Here is a 12,747-nt window from a genome sequence, read left to right on the forward strand (position 1 = left end):
AAAGTCGAGTCTCTGACTTCGAGCGACAGCCGGACAATACTATTGTTACACGACCCTGGCTTCAATCAATCGACTCGAAGTTCCAGACAACGTCAGTTCCGCATGCGTGATAATATTACCTGATTCAGAGCACATATGTTTAATTAATGCAGATACACCCACTCTCCGTCTGCGCATAAAGACCTAGGTCTACGAGGCTACAAATTCGACACCTTCCGTGGTCAAACACCACGCGCTTCCATTTAGAAAGATGGCCACACACGACTTCATTTCTGGGTTTTTGGGTGGTACGAATACTGTCGTTTCTCTGTAGAATAAATCCATTTGTCGGTTTCTCTTTCTCTAGGCATTGCAGGTGTCGTCTGCGGATTTCCACTTGACACAGTAGTTATCAGACTGCAGACACAAACCTTAGGAGGACCCGTTTACAAAAATGCGTTGCACTGCTTCACATCTATTGTGAGAACGGAGTCTTTACTAGGATTGTACAAGGGGGTTGCCATACCTCTTACAACATCTGTAGTCACTGAAGCCATTCTTGTCTCTCTGTATGGTACAACATTGAGACTTATTGGTGGTCCAGAAGAGTCGGTCTTGAACATACACAGTGCAAACGTTTCTCTGAAAGCCGGTGCTCTGACAGGATTGGCTTTTAGTGTTGTAGATACTCCACTGGACTTTGTGACAACACAATTACGGATGCAGAGTAAGGGAATTAGAAGGCTCGATGAAGCTCGTCGTCTGTTTACTGGACCGTTTCTTTTTCTACATCAGCTGTATCAAGAAAAGGGGCTTATTAGCAGTCTGTATAAAGGATCGGTGGCGACTCTGTTTAGAAATGTGATTGGGTATTCTCTGTATTTCTTTGGTTGGGATTTCTTTCGATATTTGCTTCTTCCTGCAAGTGGAAATCGTGAAGACCTTGGCTTTGTTAGAATCACCCTTGCTGGTGCACTGTCTGGTTGTATTAGTGTTTGTTCTTCTTATCCATTTGATGTCATTCAGTCTCGAATACAAGGTGATCAAAACAGGTCAAATCCTGTCTATCGAAGCACAATGGATTGCATTAGAAGGACATATAAAGAAGCAGGACTTAAAGGGTTTTTTCCAGGTCTAACTCTTGCTCTGCTAGTTTATGGTTCTGCTAGTGGAATAGCCATGCTTGTTGTATCTGCATACCTGTCATATGTTCGTGGTGAATATGATAACCATTAGCACACAACAATTTTAATGTGTCTATGCATTGGATATTCTGTGTGTGTGTGTGTGTGTGTGTGTGTGTGTGTGTGTGTGTGTGTGTGTGTGTGTGTGTGTGTGTGTATGTGTGTGTGAATATTGTCATAAGTTTCAGAAGAATTGCACTTAGTCTGACATAGTCTCATTCCCAAACTCTCGCGACCCTAGCAACGTTTGTCATCGCGCATGCTAAATTTTAGTTTCACGTAGCCAAACCCCTCCCCTTTTGATATCTACCGGCGGGGAAAGGGTTTGGTAAAAATTGGTTTGTGGAAAATTGGCACACAAGCAGTGGTGCCAGGCATACGCCCAGTCCGCTCTTCGTGTTGTCAATTATGATGACTTTTGGGAGGGTAAACTTGAAGTCTCCAGGGCCATCCTAGGGGGAAACGACGTCTTTGTCCGCATAGGCAACGACTGATCTACACTCGAAGTCCGGAACGCTGTAACTTGGCAGGCTCGCAAGTCTACTCGAGTAAGACAATAACGTAGGAATACACTCACCTTTCCACATGCTGAAGTCGTGTTGAGAATTTGGAGAGCGTGAACTTGGTAATTACCTCACCGTGGAGAGGCTTGGCGTGATACAATCTGCTGGGTCACACACTAGACACATATAAGCTGGTTGAGTTTGTGACGTATAGTATTTAGTCACTTGGGGTGCCAAGGCTATGACGTGTGACAAGGCTATGACGTGTGACAAGGCTATGACGTGTGACAAGGCTATGACGTGTGACAAGGCTATGACGTGTGACACTTAGTGCAGTGTGAAAGTAGGCGCGGTGAGTCCAGACTTACGAGAGACCGAAAATATCTTACGGGAACCGGACAATGCCAGGGTCACGTGAGTCTGGGGACAGGCTACATTGACACGTGACTGCCTGGAATCCAACTAAAAGCTGACAGCGTCCGGCTTTCGCACATAGCGTATTCCTGTATTCGTAGATAGACACAGAACGCTCACCGCCTTGTGTTTCGATAACATCCGGACATTTTTGGTCATGACGAGAAGGAAATGCAAACGTTCGGCTGCCAGCACTGCTAAAATGAATGCTCTACAAGTCCGCTGCCGCTACTGATCGCTACGACGCCCGCTTGCTACCATTTACCACCACAAAGATGGCCACACACGACTTCATCTCTGGATTTTTGGGTGGTATACGAATACTTTTTTTCCCTAGAGGAATGAAGCCATTTGTGGTATGGGTTCTTTCTTTTTCTAGGCATTGCAGGTGTCATCTGCGGATTTCCACTTGACACAGTAGTTATCAGACTGCAGACACAAACCTTAGGAGGACCCGTTTACAAAAATGCGTTGCACTAGCTGCTTCACATCTATTGTGAGAATGGAGTCTTTACTAGGATTGTACAAGGGGGTTGCCATACCTCTTACAACATCTGTAGTCACTGAAGCCATTCTTCTATCTCTGTATGGTACAACATTGAGACTTATTGGTGGTCCAGAAGAGTCGATCTTGAATATACACAGTGGAAATGTTTCTCTGAAAGCCGGTGCTCTGACAGGATTGGCTTCTAGTGTTGTAGATACTCCACTGGCCTTTGTGACAACACAATTACGGATGCAGAGTAAGGGAATTAGAAGGCTCGATGAAGCTCGTCGTCTGTTTACTGGACCGTTTCTTTTTCTACATCAGCTGTATCAAGAAAAGGGGCTTATTAGCAGTCTGTATAAAGGATCGGTGGCGACTCTGTTTAGAAATGTGGTTGGGTTTTCTGTGTATTTCTTTGGCTGGGATTTCTTTCGATATTTGCTTCTTCCTGCAAGTGGAAATCGTGAAGACCTTGGCTTATCCATTTGATGTCATTCAGTCTCGAATACAAGGTGATCAAAACAGGTCAAATCCTGTCTATCAAAACACAATGGATTGCATTAGAAGGACATATAAGAAGCAGGACTTAAAGGGTTTTTTCCAGGTCTAACTCTTGCTGTGTTAGTGTGTGCGTCTTCTAGCGGAGTAACCATGCTTGTTGTATCTGCATACTTGTCATATGTTCGTGGTGAATATCATAACCATTAGCACATATCAATTTTATTTTAATTTGTTTGTGCATTGGATATGCTATTCATACGTGTATATGTGTTTCTGAATATTGTCATAAGTTACAGTCTAAATACACTTGCAACAGATCTAGAAGAAGAATTGCACAATTTCTTGTTATCATGATCTGAGACAGTCTCATTCCCAGACTCTCATAACCTTGTGCATATCCAGATAGTGGGGGCTTGTGAGTGACATATATGAGAAATGGACATGGCAAGGTCACGAGAGTCTGGGAATCAACAGAATATCAGAATGACATGATCATTTATGTCTATCAAGTATAGAGCTTTGCACAATAAAAGACAAGGTATAAACAATTAAAACGATTTTCTATGAAAATGAGGGGCAAGGTAGGAATGCATTGATACAATAGAAACAAGTTTCCATAATAGCAATGAAGATGACAGCATGTAGTCTTTCCAACCTACACTCCCTACCTAGCGATGTCCTCTAGTTTGAAAAGACTAGATGACGTCATCAATACTATTTAATTAAACCTTGTTTCTATTGTTTCCATGCAATGGCCCTCATTTTTATGGAAATTTTTATTGTTAATTAAAATAAATAATAATATATTTTTATCACACCAAAGAGCAGGGTTCTCACTACAGCGTGGCAGCGTGGCGCAGCGCCACGCTCCAGTAGGAGTGCGCCTTGCAAACTAACGCGGGATGATAGCCTCGCTCCGTGACGTACTGTACGTGTACAAGCTGTTGATTGCAGTCCCGGATGCCCTTCCAGTGATCCGGAAAGCACGCTCTTGTCCGGCAAGTGTACACCTAGAATCTACTCTAGACTGGTCAAAGTAACAACAGTGTGGTACACGTCAATCAACGCCCGACTACACAAACTTTCTGTCGTCTACGAAACTTGCGCATGCGCAATCACTAAACGTCGCTAAGAAGGGCTTACTGACGATCGAAGATGATTTCCTTGCAATAGCAGGGCTCTTGAATGTACGTCTGCTACAAAGTCTAATTGGCTCCAGTGCGCATGTCCGACTCTATAGCAAATTGCGTCATCGACCCGCTCATCCCGCCACGCTCACAAAAATCTCTAGCGAGAACCCTGAAAGAGCATAGGACAGTTCCGTCTAAGGGGCATTAAACAAAAAGAAACCACTACAAAATATATATTTAGAAATAATATAGATAAAATCTAGACAAAGTGTGCCTAGGCAGTGGCGTAGGAAGCAATTAAAAAGTGGTGCGGCCTAATGCGCGTTAGAAGGCGTGGTCACTTAGCGTGCGCTACCATACGGAGGTGTGGTCCTAGTTGTACACACATGCAGCCTCTGGTCGCACCGACCTGCAGCTCCTAAGGCCCTGCAGCCCTACTTATCACTTATCCAGTCGACCCTTTCACTGTAGTCCAAAGAAACCTCGCCTACTAAAACTGGAGTGAGTGCGCATGCGTTGCCGCTCGACATCTACACGTGTCCGGGTTGTCCACGTGGCTATAACGGTGATCACGTCCATATAACGGACGTGCCTGTGCGCTGTACAGCGAGCAATCTAGCGCACGTTAAGTTTGCTCGCATTTGATGCTAACAACGGAAGTTACAGGCAACGAGCAGCTGGCGGAAAGCCACTTTTTGAAAAGTGGAGCGGCCATGGCCGCCCCAGCCGCTACGCTTCCTACGCCACTGCTAGGCAGTGATTAATTAACGCACAGCAACAGTCAACTTCAGCTGCATATTCTACAAAGCAAGGTTCAGTAGCAGGGAGATCGCAATTTCGATAAAATATTGTTTCTGCCCATGTCTAGATGCTAGACAGATAACAACAACGCATTAGAACAAGTCGAGATTATCTAGAATATGACAGATTTTACCTTTTCCATTAGGAGGTAGTGTTGGTTTACTATTGTGCTTGTCTGTAGGCCGCCAAGAACTCATCTCAGATACCTCGTCTTCTTGCACAACATGAGAGGTAGCACTACTCCAGACTGTAGGTACGTGTACCGCCTTACTAACAGTTGGATCTTATAATAAGACAACAGATATTGTTATTTACAATCTCAGGTAATTAATTAATCTAATACTCAGGGGCGTAGCATATGACCTCTAGAAAGGGGGAGGCTAGACTTCACGCTGCTACAGGACACGCCTGCTTCTTGTTGGCTTTTAAATTTAATTAATTAACTGATACGAAATCAGTGTCGCATCCAGACTGGAAAAAGGTGGTGCAAACTTGGACAATTTAGCAAGGTTTCACTAGAAGTTTGTGAATACCATGCATACTAGACACACACACACACACACACACACACACACACACACACACACACACACACACACACACACACACACACACACACACACACACACACACACACACACGATCTTAGGCCACTAATACTGGGCTAATAGATCTAGGAGCAACTGGTTACAAACGAGAGTAAGAATGTCGATCAGTAAAATAATTTTTGTCACATTGTTTGATTCCATATAAAGGAATGATGGTTGTCTCAGTTAGCTGTCCAGAACAACAGCTCTCTAACTAGGTTTTAATTAAAGTGCATTTCCAGCATTACCTATTTAAAGTCCAGAAATTTTAAGACCACGCCTACAAATGATGGGGCCAAAGCCCAGTCTAGCCCCCCAGCCATGCCACGCTACGCCCCTGCTCAGTGTAACTACTTCAGTACTTAAAGTCTCACCGATCACGAATACCTCCACGACTTTATACTGAGATGAGCTAACGTTGTCGCTAACATGTAACAAGTAGATGCCCTTGTCTGACGTCATGGCGTTCGAAATGCTCACGTTAAGCCAACTCGACTCCGTCCCTATTTGAACACGACCACTCTCTTCTAGTAGTTGTCCATTGTGACTCCAAACTGCTTTGAACGGGCCACTCTCTTTCACGTTAGTAACACCAACTCGAATATCAATCTTCTGTCCAACTCCTACGGTCACGTTTGGTGTCAAGACATTCAGCTCCGGTTCTGCAAAGAATATTAATTAATTTCGTTTTGTAACTTAATTAATTGAAGTTTTACAAAATTTTTAAATACCGTATTTCCTTGAATAGTAACCCGTGGTTACTATTTTTCAAACTGATCTAAACCACTGGTTACTATTTAATTAAGCAGGGTTATGCTAATCAAGCATGGGTTACTATTTTTCAATATCTGCTATATCGCGGATGAAGTTGAAGGAAAGAGCTGTGCAAGCACTATTAACTAGAAGAACACTTTGACTCATGCAAACCTGGTAAATTACGGTAACCCTCGTCTAGATAGTTAACAGTACCGGTAGTTTACTCAGTGTCCTGTCCTCATCATAAAAAACCATAATGTCCACATCGTCACATCATTGTCTTCATCATCTTCTGACTGTCGCAGTGTGTCTCTTCTGCCTGACTTGTTCCCTCAGTATTTTGTGTTACCTTTTGATATCTGACATCCAAGGCAGGTTAGTTAGCTATGGCAATCGAGCATGGGTTACTATTTTTTCAAACTGATTAGATCCACGGGTTATACTATTCGAGCAGGGGCGAACACGGGTTTTTATTCAAGGAAATGTACGGTATCTACTACACCTTTCAGAACTCTGACGGACAACGCATTGCTGCGACACGTGCCGTCCGGTCTTGTGCAGAAATACAATCCCGTGTCGGATGTATCGACAGCCTGGATGGTCAACCAGTTTCCTTTTAGCTTGTATATGCGGTCGCCAAACGTCAGTAGTTGATTGTTGCGATAGAACAAGGCGGAATCGGTGCCATTGCATTCAACGAACAGGTTATGACCGGCTTGACCATTCCATTGACCGGACGGTCCCTGATTTCGTTTGGCGACGATGACGAGACCGCATTGCAATGCCAAGTTTGTTGCTGAAAAACAAATGTAGAGTGACATATTATCAAGGCTATATAGTTAGACAAATTATTTAGGTAATATGCTCTAGATAAAAACGGCCACAAATCCATAGTTGGCAAGACAAGTGCATAGGCCAACGCGGTACCAATTGCAAGTCTCCACGAGTCGAATCGAAAGGGTCGGCGACTTGCTACTAGAGAGTGTACGCACGCATGGCAGGACAGATGCAACTCAATGACGTTGTGTTTCCTACCCTTGGCTCCGCAGTTAACTAAATAACATTTACGTGCACGTCGAATTAAAAAAAAGATACCTGGAGTCGACGCAGGAGAGAGTTGTCCACGTCCAAGTACAGCAATCAAGGAAAATAACATGTATATCATTATGCCGCGACTTGAGATGTCTTTCCACTCCAGAACTTTACCAGAACAGGAAATGAACTTGAGCAGATTTGCTGCGCAACTAGGGATTACCCGTCTCACTTCACCCACTCAATGTGTAGGAGTCTATAGCGCAGATCGAGGTCTAGCAGGTTTGAGGAACATGAGGAAAACTCAATAGAGTTGATTACTGACTTGTTGTTTCATAATATTTATGACATTACTTACATTCCACATTCTTTCTTAATTAAGCCTGCAGTGTGAGAATGCATGGACAGATGCAAAGGTGATCAAGTGATCTCTTATTACCACTAAAACTAAATTTTGAACAATAAACAACTTGAAAATGGGTATTAGTAAGGGTTGAAGGAAGGTAGTTTGTCTTGGTGTTGTTACTGTATTTAGCTGTGTGTTGTACGTGTGTTAGTATGCCCCCAGTGGGAACTGCATTACTGTGTGTGATACGATAGAAATAAATATTATATTATTATTATTATTATTATATTAAAATGTTATAGTAAAAATTAAGTGCCTCCAATTTGCAATTCCAAAATTCACAGAGGGATCCAAATCTGCATGGTAAGTTTATCACTTTGTGTTATGGTCAACCTTCATACTGACTTGATCACAATCCATCAATTAGTTTTAGAGATATCCAGGCAGACCTATTGCTATGTCTACAGATCTCATTTGTTTAAATTTATGGTGTATGTATATAACTAACATTCCTGTACGCTTTAATATCATACAACAATGTCATGTATGGTACTAAATAGATTTGATCGTACCTTTCATTGTATTATTGTATTAGTCAATATATTGTTTGTGTACCCGTGTAACCATACTACCCTAAATCTCTACAAAAAATTAATGCCAAATGTGTACGCATAATAATTCTAATCACAATGCCATAATATTTCCAACTCCTGCAGCATCCACACAAGGCATCAGTATGTCCTAGCAACATACTTATTTAATCTATTGAAAACGCAAATTCCATCTGCATGCAATCTCAACAAGTCTGTTCATGATCATTCTGAGTTCTTCCGTTCTACTGATGCAGGACATGGCTATAGTTTATAAGGTTTCGCCTCTTGTCCCTTTCGATCCTCTATCACCTTTTTGTCCTTTCTGACCTTTCAGACCTTGACGGCCAGGCAAGCCTTGCACACCTTGTACTCCAGGATATCCCGAGTATCCTCTTGGGCCAGGATCACCAGTGTCACCTTTGCCGCCTTTCTCCCCTCGAAGACCAGGAGCTCCACGAAATGATGCTGTGCCTGCTTGTCCTGTGTCTCCCTTCGCTCCTTTTCCCCCAGGAGGACCACGAGATCCAACATCTCCACGACTTCCCTTTATACCAATGCCCGGTGCTCCTTGGAGACCACGTTTGCCACGCTGGCCTTCCCCTCCAACCTCGCCTTTTTCTCCCGATATACCTGAACAAATAAAACTCAATACACTGCTTCATGCATGCACAGGCTACTCTTTACCTGGACTACCTGCAGGTCCTTGGGAACCAGCTTGTCCCTTTGGCCCTCTAGGACCGGGAGAACCAGGGGGACCTGGTACATTGACTATGCAAATTACAACATCAATGTTTACACAAGATCAATAAACACGACACAATTGCATGCACACCTAAATGAACAGCAGATAGAGTAGATGTATTGTTGTTCGTTGATTGAGCCAATGCTGCTGCTTCTACAAATTCATGAAAAGATAATTAATTAACTTGACTTAATAACAAAAAATCAAGTGTTTATTTCACAAACTCTATCATATCGTACCTTTGTAATTAAAGCATACTTACAACGATTGGCAATAATGTAATTAAATTAATTAATTATTTAAAATCTGGAAGCAATAAGCAGCTCTCCCTATACAATGAGGACATGGACAAATTTTTTCTTTGCTTTTTTAGGTAGCACATCACAAATTAGCAACTTCATCCACATCCCAATCATATCACTGTCACATTCTATTAGATATTCACCTCTGGGTTCAGAGTTTCCAGCTGATGCGCATGCACAATTTGCTGAGTGACCGGTACCGCTGACAGCAACTCCAATAGCCACTAGGAATCCGATGCAGCCAAACACTCCCATCACGATGGACACAAAAAGAAACAAAGAACTCCTTTCCCCAATGAACTGTTCGACTACTCCCCAACGCCTCTTCAGCTTGACGCCGTCGCAGACCGAAGGACAGCGACGATTTGCTGTCCTCGTTCTTCGTGCTCGAATACCGTTGGCGTTCGGCAGAGTAGGAGGCTGAGGTTCAAAACAGACGGTTGCGTATCGACTGGTGCCTGTTCCTGTCTTTGTGTTGTTGTTACGAAGTCGGTTATTCCTGCCATCATCTCCCGGCTCTGAATAGAGGCTGACTGGCTCCATGTATTCGGAGCTTTCCGTCGCCCCGCTCACCATACTTAGTCTGTTCGTTTGTAGAGTCGAGTTAGTGTTTTCGTATTCTGATACGGCATCCGTGGCCTTTTCCTGGCTCATTGTAACGAGCAAAAGTTTCGAAAACGTTCGTCAAGAGATGCGAACCTCAAACTGAGCAATGGGGGGCCCGCATCGCATTCTAGTGCCACGACATGGTTGGCACACGAACGGCGCAGCAGGATACCGCAGTACCAGTTCGGAACGCAAAAATGCTACCATAGCAGACGTCCGAGACGACGAACACTCACACCGGAAGTGACCAAAACATGCGTGGGAAGAACCTCCGGGACACACACTAGAACACGTTGGAACTCTCAAGCCACAAGTCTAGAGTCACTCTTTACAAAAGATTACGGAGTTGCACAACAGACGCCATGACGGAAACGGTGGCCGAAGACTACAAATACCCAACTCTGACTCTCTCCAAACAAAGGAAAGAGAAAAAGGAGGAAAAAGACGAGGTCCAAGTCTTGGAGCAGGAAGGCCTAGAAGCCATCACCATAAGAAAACGCCAGGACGACGAGGACGCCTCTCTCGAGCTCCAGACCGGAGAGAGAAAGACACTGGTGAGACCTCACGCTCTAGAAGCCCCAGACGTCGTTCAGTTGACGAGTGTCTTGATGAATTGGATAAACGAGGTCTTGGCCGACCGTCGAGTCATCGTACGTCATATTAGAGATGACCTGTTTGACGGTCAGGTGTTGTCCGAGCTGCTGGAAGAGCTGGCAAGCGTCAAGATCGAGCATCAGCCTTATGTTGGTCTCAGCACGCAGATGCAGCGGCTGAAACTAAAGGCAGTACTGAAAGAAGTCTCCAAGATACTAAAAGTGCATTGATGCTTGTTGTGAGGTTATTGCTATATTGTCTGATTGGTCTTTGTTTATAGACTGATAATCCAAAGTGGTCTGTTGATTCGATCCACAGTCGGGATCCGATTGCGATTTTGCATCTTCTCGTTGCTCTGGCGAGGCATTTTCATTGTCCGTATCCTCTGCCACATAATGTTAAGCTGCGTGCTATTGAGGTGACAAGTGATACGACTAGAATCGTACACCGAGATATTCTGGAGGAACTAACTGGAGAGGAAGTCATTCCAGATGAAGATGGCGAGTGGCCTTCTACCGAACCGGATGTGTTCGACACTTTGTTTGACTCGGCGCCAGAAAAGGTCGAGACGGTCAAACAATCACTCGTCAATTTTTCGGATCGTCATCTCACACCTTTAGATCTTGGAATAAAAAATCTTGAAGATGACTACCAGGATGGCACTCGGTTTATTATACTTATGAGTGCTCTGGAGGGATACTTTGTTCCTATGTGTTACTATTACCCATCTCCGAAGACTACCAAAGAGATGACAGAGAATGTGCAACATGCCATGAAGTTGATGAAAGAAGCAGGATTGAAGAAGACGAAAGCTCAAGCGAAGGAAATTGTCGAGAAAGATCCCAAGGCGATCATGCGATTATTGTACAATGTTTTTCATAAGTATAAGAATTTATAGTGTGCTGTCGTTTGTTTGGACAAGAAAAATGATGTAGACATTGATATTAGTTGATTTTTATCTTGAGACTCTTCGGTATGTTGGAGGTTACTTTGTGGGGAGGTAATTGACTGTCATCATGGTGGGGATGACTGATAAATTGAATAAGCGGTTATAGTCATTTGTGTGATGGTGAAGGTTGTTTACAATTGTAACACGCAACAAAGTAGGATGCAGCACTGTATAGAAGTAATGGGTCTAATAGATTCACAGTCATGCCGCTGCTTGATTTCAATTTTGTAACCTCTTCGTAGTTATATTCTTGTATTTATAAGTCTGTTTGTTGCTTGCATTAGGCATATATAACTGTTTATCAGGTTACTCGGCCAACTAATTGTCTAGATGAACGGCGCTAGACTCGAAAAATGCATGACAGTTGCGGAACTGGTTCCTAATACGGGACCCTCAGAAAGGAATGACGTAAATAGCAAGGATCCGCTCTTTGGCTGCTTGTTCTCGATGGACTTAAAACCTACCTCTAGATCTGAGGTTTTCTGTATTTGGTAAAGTGCAATGTGCTAATCTGTATGTAATAGTGCATTTCCTAGATAATCAATCAACTGGTTTGGATTCAGCTTTGTACAGTAGCTTGTCGTTGAGTATGAAGGGCATATTCATATCAAAGTACACATGTCTGTAGCAGACCTGCCAACCTAGCAGTGTCAAAATGCGTGAGTTTGCAGGAAAAATGCGGGAGAATGCGGGAGTTTAGAAGTTTTAGCATTCATATCAAAAAATTTATATCGTAATAAGTGTTAAATAATATATATAAATAATATCTAATCTTCAAAATTAAGTATTTGCATGCCCGGTTGGGGTAGAAGCCATTAATTAATTTAACTATAGTGCAACAAATGTACAACCGATTGATTAATGTGCCTAATTAGCGACACACAGCATCAACACCAATTACTAAACGTAATAGTTAATTAATTAAACACAGAACTTATACTGTACGTACTACTGCCTGTTATAAAAATCTAAGAACAAAGTACATGCACATTCTGATGGCTAATTGGGATGTTCTGGATTCTATTTTCTTGTGGCCTTCTTCGATCGCTTTTCCAGCAATACATATGGTAATCAGGTAGCCAGCCCCTTCCCCTTTTCCACTTCTGACTGACTTCTCCTTCTATGTCGGTATTTTGACCAAGTATGTTATGAAAGAGCCAGATGAAGAGAGGGGCTGGCACATAGAAATTGATATTGGGATATCAAGTATGTACGTACACATGCATGTACTAAAACTGTAG

The 12,747-nt window shown here is 43.1% G+C and overlaps 5 protein-coding genes across 5 annotated transcripts; 3 read left to right on the forward strand and 2 right to left on the reverse strand.

The window, feature by feature from the left end:
• Positions 1 to 198: 198 nt before the first annotated feature.
• Positions 199 to 1,233, forward strand: LOC134193262 (mitochondrial basic amino acids transporter-like). The gene is made up of 2 exons (XM_062662084.1): positions 199 to 287; positions 347 to 1,233. Exons 1-2 carry the CDS (start codon positions 251 to 253, stop codon positions 1,213 to 1,215), a joined length of 906 nt encoding a protein of 301 aa, XP_062518068.1. The 5' UTR covers positions 199 to 250; the 3' UTR covers positions 1,216 to 1,233.
• A 938-nt stretch (positions 1,234 to 2,171) lies between these two features.
• On the forward strand, positions 2,172 to 3,327 carry LOC134193388 (mitochondrial basic amino acids transporter-like). Its single transcript, XM_062662222.1, has one exon. The coding sequence runs from the start codon at positions 2,547 to 2,549 to the stop codon at positions 3,054 to 3,056; it is 510 nt and encodes a 169-aa protein (XP_062518206.1). The 5' UTR covers positions 2,172 to 2,546; the 3' UTR covers positions 3,057 to 3,327.
• Positions 3,328 to 4,555: 1,228 nt separating this feature from the next.
• Positions 4,556 to 7,560, reverse strand: LOC134193177 (uncharacterized). Its single transcript, XM_062661980.1, has 5 exons — positions 7,438 to 7,560; positions 6,845 to 7,138; positions 5,961 to 6,248; positions 5,133 to 5,282; positions 4,556 to 5,069 (listed from the first exon to the last, which is right to left on the reverse strand). Exons 1-5 carry the CDS (start codon positions 7,505 to 7,507, stop codon positions 4,999 to 5,001), a joined length of 873 nt encoding a protein of 290 aa, XP_062517964.1. The 5' UTR covers positions 7,508 to 7,560; the 3' UTR covers positions 4,556 to 4,998.
• An 880-nt stretch (positions 7,561 to 8,440) lies between these two features.
• On the reverse strand, positions 8,441 to 10,183 carry LOC134193125 (collagen alpha-1(XXII) chain-like). The gene is made up of 4 exons (XM_062661919.1): positions 9,501 to 10,183; positions 9,146 to 9,208; positions 8,998 to 9,081; positions 8,441 to 8,943 (listed from the first exon to the last, which is right to left on the reverse strand). Exons 1-4 carry the CDS (start codon positions 10,009 to 10,011, stop codon positions 8,582 to 8,584), a joined length of 1,020 nt encoding a protein of 339 aa, XP_062517903.1. The 5' UTR covers positions 10,012 to 10,183; the 3' UTR covers positions 8,441 to 8,581.
• A 45-nt stretch (positions 10,184 to 10,228) lies between these two features.
• LOC134193124 (alpha-parvin-like) lies at positions 10,229 to 11,615 on the forward strand. Its single transcript, XM_062661918.1, has 2 exons — positions 10,229 to 10,778; positions 10,838 to 11,615. Exons 1-2 carry the CDS (start codon positions 10,326 to 10,328, stop codon positions 11,453 to 11,455), a joined length of 1,071 nt encoding a protein of 356 aa, XP_062517902.1. The 5' UTR covers positions 10,229 to 10,325; the 3' UTR covers positions 11,456 to 11,615.
• Positions 11,616 to 12,747: the final 1,132 nt, after the last annotated feature.

The sequence above is a fragment of the Corticium candelabrum genome, chromosome 17, assembly GCF_963422355.1.
Source record: "Corticium candelabrum chromosome 17, ooCorCand1.1, whole genome shotgun sequence".
Lineage (NCBI taxonomy): Eukaryota > Metazoa > Porifera > Homoscleromorpha > Homosclerophorida > Plakinidae > Corticium > Corticium candelabrum.